The sequence below is a fragment of the Coregonus clupeaformis genome, chromosome 33, assembly GCF_020615455.1.
Source record: "Coregonus clupeaformis isolate EN_2021a chromosome 33, ASM2061545v1, whole genome shotgun sequence".
Lineage (NCBI taxonomy): Eukaryota > Metazoa > Chordata > Actinopteri > Salmoniformes > Salmonidae > Coregonus > Coregonus clupeaformis.
In genome coordinates, this window is record NC_059224.1 from 29465141 (window position 1) to 29485943 (window position 20803).

The 20803-nt window shown below is 42.7% G+C and overlaps 1 protein-coding gene across 1 annotated transcript; it reads right to left on the bottom strand.

The window, feature by feature from the left end:
* Nucleotides 1–139: 139 nt before the first annotated feature.
* Nucleotides 140–8338, bottom strand: hddc2 (HD domain containing 2). The gene is made up of 6 exons (XM_041861153.1): nucleotides 8235–8338; nucleotides 7951–8072; nucleotides 7650–7752; nucleotides 7479–7547; nucleotides 769–907; nucleotides 140–666 (listed from the first exon to the last, which is right to left on the bottom strand). The coding sequence occupies exons 1-6, from the start codon at nucleotides 8331–8333 to the stop codon at nucleotides 533–535; spliced, it is 666 nt and encodes a 221-aa protein (XP_041717087.1). The 5' UTR covers nucleotides 8334–8338; the 3' UTR covers nucleotides 140–532.
* Between the last annotated feature and the right edge of the window lie 12465 nt (nucleotides 8339–20803).

Sequence of the window (20803 nt, forward strand, 5' to 3'; positions counted from 1 at the left end):
GTGCATAAAACCGCCCAGCGCTTAGATTGACCATTGCGTTAGGTTTATTATAATGGAGCCTGAGGTATTTGCAGTTTCTATTGATTGGAACGTGTAGGCCTATGGGAATTATTTCCAAGAAATGTTGTAGTCATATAACTAGTAGTCATAACCAATGGTTTTAATGAAGCCTTACAGCTTAAGAGGTCAAACAACTCAAAACAAAATAAAATAGGTGCATCTTCTGATACATCACAGGAATTGTACAGGTGAAATATGTGCACATCCGGAAACGTTAATTATAAACAAATGACTTTCAAAATCCTGTCCATCTATGTAAAATAAAATGAGCATTTTGGGAGTAAAACAGGGCACACGTTTGTTTTCAACGATAGCACATCTTTTGCTTCATTATTCCACAACTCACCAACCAGAACCACCAGGTTTCCATGACAACATTCTACCATGTCATGTGAGGAGCAGTTCGAACAGTGGCTACCACAAAATCATTGACACAAGCTGAATGTAGCGTCATTCAGTGGGAATGTTGAAGTCAGGAGGAGTCTGTTCTTGGTTTCTTGGACTCTGAGCTCCCAGATGACCCATCACCTCCAGCTGCCATGTGACCAGCTCTTTCTTCATTTAGACTCTTCACAAACTGGACTACCTCTGGGTGGTGGAATCGGCCTGAGGTGGATGGAGATTTTAAAAAATGTACACCACCTTTAGATAGCCCATAGAGCCGATCATCAGCCCTCACTACCAGGTTAAAGAAGAGGTAGTACCTACCTTGTGTGGAATCAAAGAACTCCTGTAGCCTGCCTGGTTTCCCCTCCAGCTCCTCGTACTCATGGGCCTGCAGAATCATCTCTAGCAGGTCAAACTCTTTTACCAGCTTAGCCTCAGCACTCGCCTGGCTCTCGTACTCCTGGGCACACGGTGTGGGCAGTGGTTAAATTGAGCTGGAGCTACCCGGAGCTGGGCTCCTGCAACTTGGGTTAAAGCAGTGCTTCTCAATTATTTTCTGTTACGCCCCCCCCCTAGGAAGAAGTAAACATTTCGCGCCCCCCAACTCTCCGCCGCGACTGTAAATAGTATAATTTGTCTATAAAATTGTTATAAGTACACCTCTGCATAACATTGTATCCTTATCAACATTAAAGAAAAAAAAGAAAGAAAAAGAAAAGAAATATAAAAGAAAGAAATATAGATCAACTTACATTTACATTTTTAAATTTTAGTCATTTAGCAGACGCTCTTATCCAGAGCGACTTACAGTTAGTGAGTGCATACATTATTTTTTTTATTTTTCATACTGGCCCCCCGTGGGAATCGAACCCACAACCCTGGCGTTGCAAACGCCATGCTCTACCAACTGAGCTACATCCCTGCCGGCCATTCCCTCCCCTACCCTGGACGACGCTGGGCCAATTGTGCGCCGCCCCATGGGTCTCCCGGTCGCGGCCGGCTACGACAGAGCCTGGATTCGAACCAGGATCTCTAGTGGTACAGCTAGCTAGACCACTGCGCCACTCGGGAGGTGAACAAAGAATAACTTTATTAACATTGTTTTTTAGTCTGTAACAGAAAATACTTAAAGTGCATCAATTTACCTGAAATTTTAAAAAAAATATTCAAACCTTATTTAAACTGTAATTTTTTTTGACCATTTCATACTGAAAAATAAAATAAAATATAATCAATAAATAATAATACATTCAAATTGATCAGCAACATTAACTCAGGAGCACAATATATGAACAATTTGTGCTGATTTTTTTTTATCAAAATGAGGAAGTCAGGATTAATGGCTACAATGAGCACGTTTTGCAGTGCACAGCTTTTCGAAGCGGGGTTTGAAGCATGATACTGCAACTCTCAGCTCCTGCTCAATGTTTAGCTGGGACCTGTACTTGGTCTTCAGTGCAGCAACAGCAGAGAAGCCAGTCTCACAAAGATAAGATGTTGCAAAAGGAAGAAGAATGTCCATGGCCCTCTGCCCTAAGAGTGGATACTGCCTCTCTACACTCAGCCAGAATTCACTCAGTGTCTGTGATGTGAACCTCAGTCTCAATGTGGAGTCAGACGTCATATCAATGAACTGGTCCTCCTCTGCAGAGCTGAAACCAGTTGGAGCTGGTGCATTGAAAGGATATCTCACCCAGTCATATTGGGAACTGTTTTCAGGGAAGTACTTTTTAAAGAATCCCATCAGTGATGAAAAATGCTGCTTAATATATGGAATCACTGAGGTGGCATCATAGTCAGTAGTGTCAACAAATTCATGCAGGTTCTCGAATGAATCAGTATTTCCTTCATCAAGTCGCCTGCCCCACATTGCAAGCTTTCGAGTGAAAGAGCTGATCTTGTCTGTGACCTGAGGGAGGTGTTTATCTTTCCCTTGAAGCTGTAGATTTAGTTCATTTAGCTTTCCAAATATGTCACTCAGGTAGGCCAGTTTTGCCAGTAAGTTCTCATCACTAAATTTTTCTGCGAGGTCATACTTGTGCTCCTGCTCCGAAAACATTCTTATCTGCTCTCTGAGCTCAAAAACTCGGGACAATACTTTTCCTCGTGACAGCCACCTTGCTTCACTGTGAAACAGCACAGCTTGATGTTCAGCTCCCATCACCTCACAGATAGCAGAGAAGACTCTTGTTTTTAGTGGTCTGGTCTTTATAAAATTGACTACACCTACAATGTCAGTCATAACCTCACATAATTCAGAGGAAAGGTGCCTTGATGCCAGTGCTTCTCTGTGTATAACACAGTGTGTCCACTCAGCATTAGGTGAGGCCTTCTTGATGAGTGCCCGAAGTCCTTTTCTCATCCCTGCCATAGTCTGTGCACCATCACTGCAAACACCAATGCAGTTCTCCCACTTTAACCCATTCTCAGTCAGGAAGCAGTCCAGCATTTTGAATAGCTCTTCAGCTGTGGCTCAGTCTCTGACATATTTACAAAAAAGTAGATCCTCACACAGGGAGTTTGTCATGTCATCAAAACCCTACTCCCTGCGGCAAAAAAAAGCATGTTCCCCGGGGCCCCACTATTTGAGAAGGACTGCACTAAGGCATTGTTGGCAGAATAGATGGATGCAGTTCAATGCATGATTAATATAATTAACCAATACATTTGTTGGTAGTCCAAAAAATATTGCTATCAGGTTGTAAATCACAGCTGGCCTAATGGTAGTACATTGTTTGCTGCCCTCCACCCACTTCACTTTCAGTTTCAAAGGCTGGGAATTTTACTACAAAAAAAAACTAGCAAGGACAATGATCAAGTCAGTCATAACGTGGCTAATAAGCGTATCTATTTATGTAGCCCTTTATTTAGCAAGCTAAAAGCACGGAACTTAACGTTAGGTGGGGCCTACGGCAGCACCCGCTGCTCGTTGTGAAGAGTAAGAATGATACCTGCTTTCACGTCAGAGTCTCCAAAAGTCTCCAATAACACCAGAAAAAGTCGCTAGATTTGTCGCTAGTCGCTTTTTTGAAAATGTGTCGCTAGAAGGGTCTGAAAACTCGCTAAATATAGCGACAACGTCGCTAAGTTGGCAACACTGTTTACAAACGCGCAACACCCACTGAATATGAACTGTGTCAGTAAACGTAGGCAAAAAAAGCAACAGTCACTAACGCTCTAGACAACATGTAAACAGCCTGACCATCTCTGCTAGGGCGAGTATAATGGTCAGAGTGAGGTGTTCTCTCATTTGTATCTTTAGCCAGTTAGCTTGGGTGCTTGACTGCCGTTGTGAGGAACGCTCGGATCAACCCTACCTACTCCTCGGCCAGAGCCTCCAGTGTCAATCGTGTAGTGTGCGCGCTGAACGCTCAGAGAGCGAAACACTGAATTTACGAACAGACAATCTGACCACGCTCTGAATTTATGAACGACCCAGAGCGCACTGACACACTGGAGGCAATTTATGAACCTACCCTCAGCTATTTGTCAATCAAATGTATTTTTCATAGATCAAATGGACAGGCAGGCAAGTTCCCATTCAGTTGTCAAAACGTGGGTTGGGAAAAGCATGCATTGGCAGGCAAGCTGCAGAAGGACGAGCAGGCTACTATTCCACCATAGTTTATCAGTTCAATTTATGACGGCCAACTAGCTTAAAAAGTTTGAGAAAGTTTATATAATGTTCCCTCGTTATATTTTAGTTAATCTCGCTCTGGCTAGCATTAGTTGTTGGTCGTGTTGTTGATAACTGAGGGATAGAGCATACATTTTCATGGTTGTTTGATCAATAGGACTGGAATGTTCCCAAATGTAAGAGGCCTCCCGTGGTATTTACATATTTGCAGAAATCCATTCAGGTGTATATTCTGGCTTTTGGCGAATGTGTTCTAATGATCTAAAGTCGTGCAGTTGCTACTACCTGTAAACACACAGTCCAGTTCAAAGTGAATGTTGGCAGGCCCTCGTGGCAAATGGCTTATTTGCATAAAGGCCTACTGAAGGTCTGCTTGGCTATGGCGCACCGGTCTGCGTAGACTCCGGTCCTGGACGAGACAGATGTTTTTTTAGGTTTTATTTACTGCAGTTACTATTAATTGTCCAAACGCACGGCCGCTTACCCACGAATTGCAAAAATCTCTGAAGCTGGAGACTCTTATCTCCCTCACTAACTTTAAGCATCAGTTGTCAGAGCACCTTACCGATCACTGCACCTGTACACAGCCCATCTGAAATTAGCCCACCCAACTACCTCATCCCTATATTGTTATTTATTTTTGCTCATTTGCACGCCAGTATCTCTATTTGCACATCATCTCTTGCACATCTATCATTCCAGTGTTAATACTAATTGTAATTATTTTGCACTATAGCCTATTTATTGCCTTACCTCCATTACTTGCTACATTTGCACACACTGTATATATATTTTCTGTTGTATTTTTGACTTTATGTTTTGTTTTACCCCATATGTAACTCTGTGTTGTTGTTTTTATCGCACTGCTTTGCTTTATCTTGGCCAGGTCGCAGTTGTAAATGAGAACTTGTTCTCAACTGGCTTACCTGGTTAAATAAAGGTTAAATAAAAATAAAATTAAAATAAATGTATTGCTATAGAATCGTCACAAACACCTTAGTATATGTCCCAAACATTCTAGGAATTTATGAAAATGTGGAAATGACCATATCTAAATGCTCGCTTGTCAGAAAATGTAAAACCAAAAAGAAAAGGTGTCATATTCTTCCTGGGGGTGTTTATCAACACATTTTAATAAGATTTCATGTTGCTAAAATCCTGTCAGTTCCACTTTAAGGTTAGGGTAAACTTGTCCCCAGGCTATTGCGCACAGCGCATATACAGTGCATTCGGAAAGTATTCAGACCCCTTGACTTTTTCCACATTTTGTTATGTTACAGCCTTATTCTAAAATGGATTAAATGATTTTTTTCCCCTCATAAATCTACACACAATACCCCATAATGACAAAGCGAAAATAGGTTTGTATACATTTTTGCTAATTTATTTAAAATAAAAAACCGAAATACCTTATTTACTTAAGTATTCAGACCCTTTGCTATGAGACTCGAAATTGAGCTCAGGTGCATCCTGTTTCCATTGATCATCCTTGAGATGTTTCTACAACTTGATTGGAGTCCACCTGTGGTAAATTCAATTGATTGGACATGATTTGGAAAGGCACACACCTGTCTGTATAAGGTCCCACAGTTGACAGTGCATGTCAGAGCAAAAACGAAGCCGTGAGGTCGAAGGAATTGTCAGTAGAGCTCCGAGACAGGATTGTGTCGAGGCACAGATCTGGGGAAGGGTACCAAAAAGTGTCTGCAGCATTGAAGGTCCCCAAGAACACAGTGGCCTCCATTATTCTTAAATGGAAGAAGTTTGGAACCACCAAGACTCTTCCTAGCAATCGGGGGAGAAGCAACTCCTCAGTAAAAGGTACATGACAGCCTGCTTGGAGTTTGCCAAAAGGCACCTAAAGACTCTCAGACCATGAAAAACAAGATTATCTGGTCTGATGAAACCAAGATTTAACTATTTGGCCTGAATGCCAAGCGTCATGTCTGGAGGAAACCTGGCACCATCCCTACGGTGAAGCACGATGGTGGCAGCATCATGCGGTGGGGATGTTTTTCAGCGGCAGGGACTGGGAGACTAGTCAGGATCGAGGGAAAGATGAACAGAGCAAAGTACAGAGAGATCCTTGATGAAAACCTGCTCCAGACCACTCAGGACCTCAGACTGGAGTGAAAATTCACCTTCCAACAGGACAACGACCCCAAGCACACAGCCAAGACAACGCAGGAGTGGCTTCGGGACACGTCTCTGAATGTCCTTGAGTGGCACAGCCATAGACCGGACTTGAACCCGATCTAACATCTCTGGAGATACCTGAAAATAGCTGTGCAGCGATGCTCCCCATCCAACCTGACAGAGCTTGATAGGATCTGCAGAGAAGAATGGGAGAAACTTCCCAAATACAGGTGTGCCAAGTTTGTAGCGTTATACCCAAGAAGACTCAAGCTGTAAATAAAAAAATTAAAACGTTTTTGCTTTGTCATTATGGGGCATTGTGTGTAGATTGATGAGGGAAAAAATCATTTAATCCATTTTAGAATAAGGCTGTAATGTAACAAAATGTGGAAAAAGTCAAGGGGTCTGAATACTTTCCGAATGCACTGTAAGCCTGGGTTATCAACGATTCAATGGCCTTAGTGGGAGTGACCATAGAATTCTATGGGCGTGACCTACTGAGTAAAGTATTTGTCATCATTTAATTTTAGCGAATCACACAACTGCAAGGCGGAACGTAAACTGAGGTGCACAAGATACGTACGAGGAAGGTTTAGGAGGAAGGTGTTGTGGGAGATGCACCGGGAGATTCTTCTGGCTCTCTGTATTGACTAACGATGACGAAGGCCAAGTTTGACGCATTGGTTCACCAGACTCTTCGCGCATTTGGGCAGAAGTGTCTGGGAACTAGATTAGTGTTAGGGTTGTGTTGAAGCTCGGGTTAGGGTTGAGCCGGGGTCTGGACATGAAGGTATAGAGTTAGGGTTGTGGTTGATACTACACTTAGAAAAAAGGGTTCCAAAAGGGTTCTTCAGCTGTCTCCATTGGAGAACCCTTTTTGGTTCCAGGTAGAACCGTTTTGGGTTCCATATAGAACTCTCTGTGGAAAGGGTTCTACATGGAACCCAAAACTATTCTACCTGGAACCAAAAAGGGTTCTTCAAAGGGTTCTCCTATGGGGCCAGCCAAAGAGACATTTTTGGTTCTAGATAGCATCCTTTTTTTCTAAGAGTGTAGACAGTTAGGGTTGAGCTGGGGTATGGACATGAAGGTAGGGTTGAGGCTAGCATTAGGGTTGAACCGGGATGTGGAGGGATAGCGTTCCACCACGTCCGAAAGACCAATTTAACAGCTGGTTGATTGGAGAGATGAGAAACAAACACATACTACAGGCACATAAAGATGAATGTAACAAAGTGGGAAAACAGCTGTGACTGACCTCCCAGAGTTCATAGATTTCTTTCCTCAAGCCCTCCTGGAGAAGACCAGTGAGGTGCCGCATTGCTTCCTGAGAAAGGACAGATTGTCATTGACTGATATTTCTGAGGAATTTACAAATCTACAATTTCCTACATTTTGACACCATGGAAGGTTTGTAAAAATAACCTGCCTCTTCCCTTCTGTGTTTCTCTGCTTTACTAACGTTGTCTGCTGGTGCAATATCACCCACAATGCATTCTGCCATGTCATGAACCAAGGCCAACTTCATGCACCTAAGAGAGAAATGTAGGTCATTCATAAAAAAAGAATTCCATAAATACCTGCATCCAATATAATACTTCATTGTAGGCCTTACCTAGTAATTAAGCATGAAAAAGTCAAAGAAAGTAATGCAACGTTTATAACAAATTATATTATACCTGCAATGTTTGAAGTTTGAACAGATGATCTAGTTTGCAAACCAACTTTACCTTTCTTTATTGACGTTGTGATCTGCTATCGTCAGAGCCATCATGGACATTCTGTACATGTGGTCAGACACACTTTCCGGCTGTTTCACGTTCCTGTAGACCCAGCCCGTCCGTGGCACGCGCTGCAGGATGGAGGTAAAGAAATTGTTGTCAAAAAGTAGCCATAAAAAAGGTAGGGTAAGTTATACTATTCATTTAAATCATGCAAACAAACATGGGTTGAAATTATGCTTCATCACATGAATAGTGCCGTTAAATAAACCTTATCGTAATAAATGTCTTACTTTCAGTTGCCCAATAAGTTTCATAAATTGCAACATATTTTTCATGCCGTCGGAGTTTATGGAGGCGGCCATTGGTATCTTGGCGAACCGGTAGTACATAAAAGCATGGCCAGAAATGTCTGCAATGCTCAAATAGAGCCAATAGATGGCATCATAAACAAGGCAATGCACAAACCATAAGCACAGCACTGGCAGAACAGTTGTCTTATTAGGCAAACTATACTAGTTGACATTATGTACAGATTAATTACATTTCTAACACATAAAAGGTATAATAACGCGTTTTTTAAATGTTAACGAAGTGATTTTTATGAGCAATAGAATGCCCCCCATATGATACATTACAATTGGAATGTAAATTGAAGGTCCAATAGAGCCCCATGGTGGAGGTGTCATAATACCCATAAAACGTATGGCTGTCAAACAGGGAAATGGTTCCAATCGTTTTTCCACCATTCATTTTTCCCATAGGGGATTTTAGAAGCACTTAAAATAAGGGCTGTGATTCATGTAGACTTACCCTGGCATGACGTTTCTATAACCATGTAAATCTCTCTCGGACAAGGTGACTTTTATCAATATATTTGTTTCTATTTATTCTGAAATTCGAAAATGCTAATTAGCATCAAAGTAGACATCATACAAAACAACAAATCCCTGCAAGCTCCTGCACGTCATCTCTAGCTGACACCTTTGCTAACAGGTATTGTGTCAATTTAAAACTTGCTCAAGACAGTTCACAGAATTGTCCATTTAAAGAAATTTAGCCAATTTATTCATTACTACATTTAGCTAACATTAGATAGTTAATCCAAAGATTCTTACATTTGCTTCGCTTCGGCAGTCTCGTCCAGATCATCATGGCACTCATAGCCACATTAGCAGCTAATTAGCATTTCATTTTGGGGGGTTCAAATACAGGCAAATATATTGATAAGTCACCTTGTCCTGGGCCTCCCAGGTGGTGCAGCGGTCTAAGGCACTGCATCGTAGTGTTGCGGCGTCACTACAGCCTGGGGTTCAATCCCAGGCTGTGTCACAACCGGCTGTGACCGGGAGTACCATAGGGCGGCACACAATTGGCCCAGAATCGTCCAGGTTAGGGGAGGGTTTGGCCCGGGGAGCCTTTACTTGGCTCATTGCGCTCTAGCGACTCCTTGTGCCGGGCGCCTGAAGGATGACTTCGGTCATCAGTTGAACAGTGTTTCCTCCGACACATTGGTGCAGCTGGCTTCCGGGTTAAGCAAGCAGGTGTTAAGAAGCGCGGCTTGGCGGGTCATGTTTCGGAGGACGCATGACTCAACCTTCGCCTCTCCCGAGCCCTTTGGGGAGATGCAGCGCTTCTCAATGAGACAAGATTGTAATCACGAAATTGGGGAGAAAAAAGGGGTACAAAAATACAAAAAGTTACCTTGTCCTAGAGAGATTTACACGGTTATCAAAACGTCACACCAGGGTAAGCCTACACGAAACACAGCCCTTATTTAAAATCCCCTATGGGAAAAAATGAATGGTGGAAAAACGATTGGAACTATTTCCCTCTTTGACCGCTAGCTTTTATGGGTATTATGATTCATACGGTGGTACACTATGCAGCCTTTTTATCTCAATATCAAATATTTTCTGGGTAACAATTACAGTGAGGGAAAAAAGTATTTGATCCCCTGCTGATTTTGTACGTTTGCCCACTGACAAAGACATGATCAGTCTATAATTTTTAATGATAGGTTTATTTGAACAGTGAGAGACAGAATAACAACAAAAAAATCCAGAAAAATGCATGTCAAAAATGTTATAAATTGATTTGCATTTTAATGAGGGAAATAAGTATTTGACCCCTCTGCAAAACATGACTTAGTACTTAGTGGCAAAACCCTTGTTGGCAATCACAGAGGTCAGACGTTTCTTGTAGTTGGCCACCAGGTTTGCACACACATCTCAGGAGGGATTTTGTCCCACTCCTCTTTACAGATCTTCTCCAAGTCATTAAGGTTTCGAGGCTGACGTTTGGCAACTCGAACCTTTAGCTCCCTCCACAGATTTTCTATGGGATTAAGGTCTGGAGACTGGCTAGGCCACTCCAGGACCTTAATGTGCTTCATCTTGAGCCACTCCTTTGTTGCCTTGGCCGTGTGTTTTGGGTCATTGTCATGCTGGAATACCCATCCACGACCGATTTTCAATGCCCTGGCTGTGGGAAGGAGGTTCTCACCCAAGATTTGACGGTACATGGCCCCGTCCATCGTCCCTTTGATGCGGTGAAGTTGTCCTGTCCCCTTAGCAGAAAAACACCCCCAAAGCATAATGTTTCCACCTCCATGTTTGACGGTGGGGATGGTGTTCTTGGGGTCATAGGCAGCATTCCTCCTCCTCCAAACACGGCGAGTTGAGTTGATGGCAAAGAGCTTGATTTTGATCTCATCTGACCACAACACTTTCACCCAGTTCTCCTCTGAATCATTCAGATGTTTATTGGCAAACTTCAGACGGGCCTGTATATGTGCTTTCTTGAGCAGGGGGACCTTGCGGGCGCTGCAGGATTTCAGTCCTTCACGGCGTAGTGTGTTACCAATTGTTTTCTTGGTGACTATGGTCCCAGCTGCCTTGAGATCATTGACAAGATCCTCCCGTGTAGTTCTGTGCTGATTCCTCACCGTTCTCATGATCATTGAAACTCCACGAGGTGAGATCTTGCATGGAGCCCCAGGCCGAGGGAGATTGACAGTTATTTTGTGTTTCTTCCATTTGCGAATAATCGCACCAACTGTTGTCACCTTCTCACCAAGCTGCTTGGCGATGGTCTTGTAGCCCATTCCAGCCTTGTGTAGGTCTACAATCTTGTCCCTGACATCCTTGGAGAGCTCTTTGGTCTTGGCCATGGTGGAGAGTTTGGAATCTGATTGATTGATTGCTTCTGTGGACAGGTGTCTTTTATACAGGTAAAAAACTGAGATTAGGAGCACTTCCTTTGAGAGTGTGCTCCTAATCTCAGCTCATTACCTGTATAAAATACACTTGGGAGCCAGAAATCTTTCTGATTGAGAGGGGGTCAAATACTTATTTCCCTCATTAAAATGCAAATCAATTTATAACATTTTTGACATGCGTTTTTCTGGATTCTTTTGTTGTTATTCTGTCTCTCACTGTTCAAATAAACCTACCATTAAATGTATAGACTGATCATTTCTTTGTCAGTGGGCAAACGTACAAAATCAGCAGGGGATTTTTCCCTCACTGTAAGTACCTTGCTGCAATTTTTTTATCTCCAATTAAAATGGTCAAAAATATACTAAAATATCTTCTTAGCAAAGAGCAATTATTTCAACCTCATAATGTGGAAATATATATAAAACACAGGAAAATCATGTTTTTGACTGCACTGGCCTTTAAATCTGTCTTAATGCCCAGGAAATTAGTCTTCTAAACAACATATCAGGAATCTCTCTCATATTAGAAAAATGCATTTAACTTTGCATTATGACGTCCGACCTATCCCCAAGTGTGTAAGAACTAAGTGCATGAGAAACAAAGTTTCTAAAGGAATTATCTGTTTGATAGAGTCAGATACATTTTGTAGAAATTACCGATTGTGTGTTCATAATCCCCCAAAATTTACCAAGTGAGTATTTTGACTGTCCTTCTGTTGCTGTTAAATCTGTTTCCCCTGTGTCTTTAGAAGTTGTGGCCTTGGAACATATGATGAGGCATACAATGTGTCTGTTACAGGAACATTAAGATTCCATTCACATTACATCACTGGCATCTTACTCCAAACCAAACATCAACACATTACATATCAGAGCTTCAAAGAGAGAGGAGAGGTGAGATATCTGGTGAGATATTGTGATTTTTGTGTTCTAAATTGTTGCCAAATCTTGAACCCATGACACTTGGACATAGAATACCCACCCTCCAAATGTTTTTTTTCTTCTAGAAATAGACCTGTCTCCCCATCCCTAAATTGTGCCTCTCATCGTCTTTACAACCAAGCAGCTGTGAGCCCATATTCCGTCATGATGATGGTAAAGGATATGGGTCTCTTCCTCCCTCCTGGGTTGTAATGCTATATCCAGGGTGTGTGTGTCCTGTCAGGGAGACACGGACAGTCTCATTGCCTCATCTACCTGTGCCACCACACTTCCTCCCAACACGGTTTCCTCCAGACAGACACTCTATTTGGGGGCATATATAGACAATACAGACCCAGCCTGGAAGGGGCTCTCTCTGGGTCACGACTGAGGGTCAAATGGGTTTAATGTCAGCTTTGATGTGGATTGTAGAGCAGCAGTAATTGAAGTATCAGACACCTCTGTTTCCCTTGTATGGTAATGGCTATGTTTGAAATGATAGACTATAGTCAGCTCATATCTGTAATTGTTCCCAACATTGGAATGGGTTGATGAGCCTGAGAAATTATGCTTCAAAAGTTTTCATGGTCATTAACCCCTAAGCAGACTATTTTGTTCACCTTTCTGAGTCATTACCGTTGGATTTCTAAGCTGCTAACAGAGTGCCATTTGTTCCCCCTGAGTGTGGTTTCATCTTCAAGATGGAACAAGTTCCCAGGTCAGACAAAACCCTTCCTAGTGAAATCATTCAAACATCGTCTGCATTCCTGTTAGTCAAGAAGCCATTCATCTGCCTACAGTTTTGATAAGAATCTCATAAATCAACGGGTGGATGTTTCCAATTGACCCCAGGGCATGTAGGGAAAGACTCCCTTCACAGGTCAATGTGACGACTGTCAGACAAGAACAACATCCACGCTGCTCATGTTGTCAAAACAATGATAGCTGCTGCACTCCTCCCTCTATTTACAGGAAACAAGGAGTTCCTTCCTCCCATCCATCCTCTACTCTGTGGGATAGAAAATAGACCCAGCCAGTCGACCAGAGGGACAGCTAGACTAGCTACTGACTGCTTATCTCCTAATGTGTTGTCCCATCCTCTATTTTGAGCTTTTTGGCTGTGTTACAGTTTGGGGCTTTTAAGACATCCTCCTAACCTTTGACTCCTCAGTTTGACCCTAGTGGCTCTAAATTTAGGACCTGACACTAATAATGGTCTGGGAAATCTTTAGGGGGATTTTGCATCTCTCTGGCCATCCTGAGAATCCTCTCGGTGAGAGTGGTGGTGACGTAGAGGCTGGCTGGACGTTGGGACACAGCAGACTAGTTTCTCGTGAGAATGCCGTACCGCCTTGTGTTGGGCGCGCCGGAGGATGTTTTACGAAGAGCGCCTGTGCGGGGTCTTCCAAGCGAGCATCACTCAGCTGGGCGTGTTGAAGACCACCGAGGACTTGCTCTCTGCACCAGGCTATAATTGTATCCCCCATGTCCTCCTCCCTGGCTGGCTACTCTGCTATCTATATCAGTGCCTACTGATTCAGCCACTGTTGTTGAGTGAAATAGTAAAGAGTGGGCCCCTAAAGTCAGGGAGAAGACACAATTAGTAACACACTTATTTCCTATTTGATTTAGTTCATGATTGTGGCATTTTATTCATTTTATTTTGTGGTGAATTTCAGTACCAATTGGATCAACTTATATTTTACACTTTTGTTTATTTATTCATTTTCTGTTCTCAAAACCTAAAGGTGACATGAGATAAGGTTAATTAAACCAGAGAATGTCAGAAATGCAGGTTGTGTCTGGTCTTGATCTATTGATGTGATATTTGGCATGTTAAGCACACTTAGATATGCCTGACTAACAGGCTATAGGGCTATAGACAAGACTTCTGGCCTCAAGAAGCAGGAAATAAAATAGTGCACATCCTTTTTGCTTGGGTTACCTCGGCAACAGGTAATAGATCCCAGGCCCTGGAATCCCCCAGCTGCACTCTCTGGGTGTCAGAACATGCTGTTTGCCAGAGTGCAGCTTCCTTCCAGTCAGCGACCAGCAACAACAACTCTGCTGTGAAAAACCATGGTGGCAAATAGCATCACTTGGGCTGGCTTGTCAGTTCTTTGTGTGGAGAGTCTGTCAGACAGAGGAGGGTTGTGTCCCTGCAGGCCATGTGAATGGGGAGAGGTTAGGGCCAGGGCAGGTGAAACATGAGCCCCAGCAACACTGCTCACTGCACCTCAAAAGAGCAAAGCACTACCTTGAAGTAAGCGACCTCGGCCCGGTCATAAACATGGTTCACAGGGGAAGACAGGGAAATCTGTCTTTTTCTGGGAGAGGAGAAGAGGACTGACTGGGGGCTCACACACAGCTTTCTTCTCTTCTCTGGGAGAGTGGGAAGAAAGGGACATTGTAATTCATGGCTCCTCTCCTTTGATTTAGAGACTTTGAGAGGCCATGTATGTTAGACTCAGTCAGGAGGCCCAAAGCACAGCTTAGTTCACTTACGAAAGAGGAGGGAGGTGGAACTTGCCATGTCCATAACATTTCTTATTTATGCTTTTGAAAATACATTGGTGGCGGATAAGGATAGGTTTATCATCAAAAAGTTATGATAACAGATACGAATATCTTTTTTAACCCTGTATTTTCCAAGAAGGAGTATAGACATCTATAATCATTCATTCGGAAACTGAAAACAAGTTGTTGTTTCAATCCATGATAGTCTGTTTCCTCAGGCATGGTTAGGAGTTGTTGTTCACTGGTAACTGAAAGGGGAGAGTGATTGTTTTTAGATTTATTGGCAGTGTGACAGGACATTTAACCCTGCGTTTGGTCTTACGAGGCAGCCCTTTCAGCTGCTCTGTGGGGTGCGATGCGTCACAGTGTGCTGTGCCTGTGCCACTGAATACTTTGGAGGGAGCAACACCCAGTCCAACACCATCACACCAATGGGTCTCAAAACAGAATAATTAACGGAGTCTGTTTGTGGCATTCCAGTACAGTGTGATGGATGCTCTGTTTACAGCCGATTCAAAATGACTGTGACTTTGTGTTGTTGATGTGTTGTTTTGAAACTTGTTGATTCTGATTTCCAATATTCTCATGTCTCTCTAAGCATATCCAGTCCTCTTTCATTTCAGAGGATTTATCCATTTTGAATTGATACAAAATGCTAATTATTTGATGTTGTGTACTGTATAAAACATTCCACCTAAATGTTGATGTACAACTCTGAGGGCCAACAAAAAAAACACAAAGGTAGGTAAAAACATAGGCTGGCCTGTCTGTAACTGTAACTCTACCTCTGTTGGCCGTGGGTGACCCACTTCTCAGCCCTGTGTCTCAGATAAAGGGACAGAGAGGGAGCCGAGCATAGCGCCAGGAGACCTGCCTCCTAGCGTCTGCTCCCACGGCTCCAGCCCCGTCAGATCACCCTGTTCCCAGCACAGTGCCAGCCCCCTGGGTCGCTGAGAGAGAGCCCTCGCCACCCCTCGCCACCATGCCTCCTCCCAGGCTGCACACACAGAGCGCCACTGTCTGCTCTACCTACCCTCGGCCTGCCTAGCTAGTTGCGTAACAGGCTAATCTATCTGCTTGTACTGTTTTCTCTTGCTCTTTTTGCATTTATAAAAGAACGAAGCTGGTTGGGTAACATTTGAGAGATTGAAAAAAAGAGGGGGGAATCAGTGTGGGACTTTGGTATTAGAGCTGTTGCTGGACTGTCAGTCAGTCAGAGTAGCCTGGGAAAAGGACCTGGAAGTCAGGGTGGGACTTTGGTATTAGAGCTGTTACTGGACTGTCAGTCAGTCAGAGTAGCCTGGGAAAAGGACCTGGAAGTCAGGGTGGGACTTTGGTATTAGAGCTGTTACTGGACTGTCAGTCAGTCAGAGTAGCCTGGGAAAAGGACCTGGAAGTCAGGGTGGGACTTTAGTATTAGAGCTGTTACTGGACTGTCAGTCAGTCAGAGTAGCCTGGGAAAAGGACCTGGAAGTCAGGGTGGGACTTTGGTATTAGAGCTGTTACTGGACTGTCAGTCAGTCAGAGTAGCCTGGGAAAAGGACCTGGAAGTCAGGGTGGGTGAAATCTCAGGTCATGACGATTTAGCCCAGGAGCATGTGATGGTGTGCGCCCAAAGGGTCGATGCTGCCGGCGACTGCAACCTTTGAATCAGACGACGTCTGAAGTCTCTCTCTCACGTTTGAACAGCAGCCTTCGATAACAAAGTGTGGAACAGCGCCAGAGCCCCCTGTGCAGACAACCTGAATGGGTATTCAGGGGGTATTATAGGGTTGCAGGAACAACTTTCATCTTTTCAAACTGTTGTGGCGTTCCATCTGTCACCATCAAAAGGAGCTCATGCCGTGAGCCACAAAAACAAAACAACTAGCGTTAGTATTTCAGGATCACTGCTCAGGAGTTACGGCAGTGGAAGTCATAACATGTCCATCATAAGGAGGATTAAAGATCACAAGTCACAGGCTTGTTATTTTTTCAAACCGTGCTAAATAGATGACCCCAGCTAATATCCACTGCTGAGGTGACAACAGTGTTGGAAGCAGGAGTTTTACCAAACTGAATCATTTAGCAGTTGTGGTCTATAGTGGCAGAATTAGTACAGGAAATGACTGTTGTAAGTCTTTCAATATGTTAATTATACTGTACATAAAACCATACATGCTATTTAAAGGATAAAGTCATGAGAAAGTGTTCCAGATAAGCATCTCTACAATATTTTTGAAAACATTGTTGTCTGTGTGTCTACGTGTTCCATCGTTTCCTTTAAATTCACCCAAATTAGGTCATTAAAATCATCAAGACTTATCTTAATTGATAACAAGGCTTTTGATTTGAGTGCACTGCTGTACACGTTATCGTTTCACAGTCTGTGGGTGTAACCACCTTTTATTTAATTAAATAAGAGATAAAAATGGAAGTGGGAAAATTCCCCTTACATAACTTCTAACTATCTTAACTCCACCAACTTGCTATTAAAAACCCTGTGGGGACATCAAAGAAAGACAGGGTCGCTAAGTACATCATAGTCACATTTCGATTAGCACAGATATTTCAAGAATTTCAGTTATGTGCCAGGTGATAGTTCACAGTCTTGTAATCTGTAACTGTCTATATTTGCTCTCCTCAGAAGCTAACTGTTGATGATAATGGACCTGACATTCGTTGTAACTGTATGATAAAAGGCCACTGATGACATATAGTAGCCAGGTATACTGCAATAATCTCAGTAATGCTTGCTATGAAAGGAAGCAGGCATGGAGGTATAAGTGGGTGTAATAATTATGCCATATTAGGAAAAACATTCAACTGACATACAGTCCCTCCAAAATATATGTACACTACCAGTCAAACGTTTTAGAACACCTACTCATTCAAGGGTTTTCTTATTTTTTTTACTATTTTCTACATTGTAGAATAATAGTGAAGACATCAAAACTATGAAATAACACATATGGCATCATGTAGGAACCAAAAAAGTGTTAAACAAATCAAAATATATGTATATGTGGGAACTCCTTCAAGACTGTTGGAAAAGCATTCCAGGTGAAGCTGGTTGAGAGAATGCCAAGAGTTTGCAAAGCTGTCATAAAGGCAAAGGGTGGCTATTTGAAGAATCTTAAATATAAAATATATTTTGATTTGTTTAACACTTTTTTGGTTACTACATGATTCCATATGTGTTATTTCATAGTTTTGATGTGTTCACTATTATTCTACAATGTAGAAAATAGTAAAAATAAAGAAAAACCCTTGAATTAGTAGGTGTTCTAAAACTTTTGACCGGTAGTGTATATACAGTTGAAGTCGGAAGTTTACATACACTTAGGTTGGAGTCATTAAAACTTGTTTTTCAACCACTTTCTTGTTAACAAACTATAGTTTTGGCAAGTCGGTTAGGACATCTACTTTGTGCATGACACAAGTAATTTTTCCAACAATTGTTTACAGACAAATTATTTCACTTCTAATTCACTTTATCACAATTCCAGTGGGTCAGAAGTTTACATACACTAAGTTGACTGTGCCTTTTAAACAGCTTGGAAAATTCTAGAAAATGATGTCATTGCTTTAGAAGCTTCTGATAGGCTAATTGACACCATTTGATTTGATTTGGATGTATTTTAAGGCCTACCTTCAAACTCAGTGCCTCTTTGCTTGACATCATGGGAAAATCAAAAGAAATCAGCCAAGACCTCAGAAAAAAATGTGTAGACCTCCACAAGTCTGGGTCATCCTTGGGCAATTTCCAAACGTCTGAAGGTACCACGTTCATCTGTACAAACAATAGTACGCAAATATAAACACCATGGGACCACGCAGCCATCATACCGCTCAGGAAGGAGACGCGTTCTGTATCCTAGAGATGAACGTACTTTGATGAGTAAAGTGCAAATCAATCCCAGAACAACAGCAAAGGACCTTGTGAAGATGCTGGAGGAAACAGGTACAAAAGTATCTATATCCACAGTAAAACGAGTCCTATATCGACATAACCTGAAAGGCCGCTCAGCAAGGAAGAAGCCACTGTTCCAAAACCGCCATAAAAAAGCCAGACTACGGTTTGCAACTGCACATGGGGACAAAGATCATACTTTTTGGAGAAATTTTCTCTGGTCTGATGAAACAAAAATAGAACTGTTTGGCCATAATGACCATCGTTATGTTTGGAGGAAAAAGGGGGATGCTTGCAAGCCGAAGAACACCATCCCAACCGTGAAGCACGGGGGTGGCAGCATCATGCTGTGGGGGTGCTTTGCTGCAGGAGGGACTGCTGCACTTCACAAAATAGATGGCATCATGCGGAAGGAAAATGATGTGGATATATTGAAGCAACATCTCAAGACATCAGTCAGGAAGTTAAAGCTTGGTCGCAAATGTGTCTTCCAAATGAACAATGACCCCAAGCATACTTCCAAAGTTGTGGCAAAATGGCTTAAGGACAACAAAGTCAGGGTATTGGAGTGGCCATCACAAAGCCCTGACCTCAATCCTATAGAAAATCTGTGGGCAGAACTGAAAAAGCGTGTGCGAGCAAGGAGGTCTACAAATCTGAGTCAGTTACACCAGCTCTGTCAGGAGGAATGGGCCAAAATTCACCCAACCTATTGTGGGAAGCTTGTGGAAGGCTACCCAAAATGTTTGACCCAAGTTAAACATTTTAAAGGCAATGCTACCAAATACTAATTGAGTGTATGTAAACTTCTGACCCACTGGGAATGTGATGAAATACATAAAAGCTGAAATAAATCATTCTCTCTACTATTATTCTGACATTTCACATTCTGAAAATAACATGGTGATCCTAATTGACCTAAGACAGGGAAGTTTTACTAGGATTAAATGTCAGGAATTGTGAAAAACTGAGTTTAAATGTATTTGGCTAAGGTGTATGTAAACTTTCGACTTCAACTATATGATTTGTACCACTTCAGTATAAATATTATTTTATGGATTGCTGGTTAAAAATATGAATACTAAATAATATGAAGATTTATCCTTCTGGAAGGAATACTGATCTTTAGTATGATAGCTCTCCAAAGTACAGTAAATCAGCTGTCTCCTTTATAACAGAAGAATTACTTTATGATGCACTGTCTGTATGGTGGAAGCCAAACTCTCTCTCTCTCTCTCTCTCTCTCTCTCTCTCTCTCTCTCTCTCTCTCTCTCTCTCTCTCTCTCTCTCTCTCTCTCTCTCTCTCTCTCTCTCTCTCTCTCTCTCTCTCTCTCTCTCTCTCTCTCTCTCTCACTCTCTCACACACACACACACAAAACATGGAGGAAGTGTGTGTGTACTATATCCTGTTGGCATTACTCTCATTGGAGGGGAGCCAGGGGGAGGTTAAAGCAATGGGAAACGGCCCCCATGCTCCCCTCTGTGCTGTGCTGCTTCACCGGCCGCTGTGAGCCAGGGGCCCTGCATGGTCACAGTGAAAGAGAGAAGGAAAATATGTTATATTTAGAACCCGGCCCGTCCACGCCGCCCCAGACAAGAAACAAGGGTAGTCACTTAATAAATAAAGGGCCCAGAGCCTGAGAATGATGGTGAGACCGACCTAGGAAAACAATGTGCGAGTCAACACGGAGCAGCCTGTGAAAACAAACAGAGCTGATGAGAACGTCGCTGGTCCAGAAAGGCTCATTAGAGGCCAGATGCAGGCTTTCCCCCTCGGCTCTCAGCACTCGCCGCTTCCTCGCTCGCTTGCCGCCCGTGCACCCGGCACCGGCAGCCCAGCGGCACGACTTCCCAACCCAGCCTGCCTGCCTGCTCAGCCCCCATCAGCGTTTCCGACAGCACTCCATTTATAATAATAATTTACAGTGAGCTCCAAAAGTACTGGGATAGTGACATTTTTGTTGTAGTTTTGGCTCTGTACTCCAGCACTTTGGATTTGATATGATACCATGACAATGGGGTTAAAGTGCAGACTGACAGATTTAATTTGAGGGTATTTTCATCCATATCAGGTGAACCGTTTCAAAATTACTTTTTGTACATAGCCCCCCCATTTTAGGGGACCAAAAGTATTGGGACAAATTCACTTATCTGAATTGAAGTAGCAAAACGTATTTTGTACCATATTCATAGCACGCAATGACTACATCAAGCTTGTTGGATGCATTTGCTGTTTGTTTCGGTTGTGTTTCAGATTATTTTGTGCCCTATAGAAATGACTGGTAAATAATATATTGTGTCATTGTGAAGTC

Bases quoted from the DNA above. Each gene is read 5' to 3' on its own strand.
- hddc2 (XM_041861153.1), bottom strand. From the start codon at position 8,333: ATGTACTACCGGTTCGCCAAGATACCAATGGCCGCCTCCATAAACTCC. The intron at 8,073-8,234 runs GTAAGACATTTA...TCCATCCTGCAG, and splicing joins AACTTATTGGGCAACTGAAA to CGCGTGCCACGGACGGGCTG. The intron at 7,548-7,649 runs GCAGGTTATTTT...GTCCTTTCTCAG, and splicing joins AGAAACACAGAAGGGAAGAG to GAAGCAATGCGGCACCTCAC.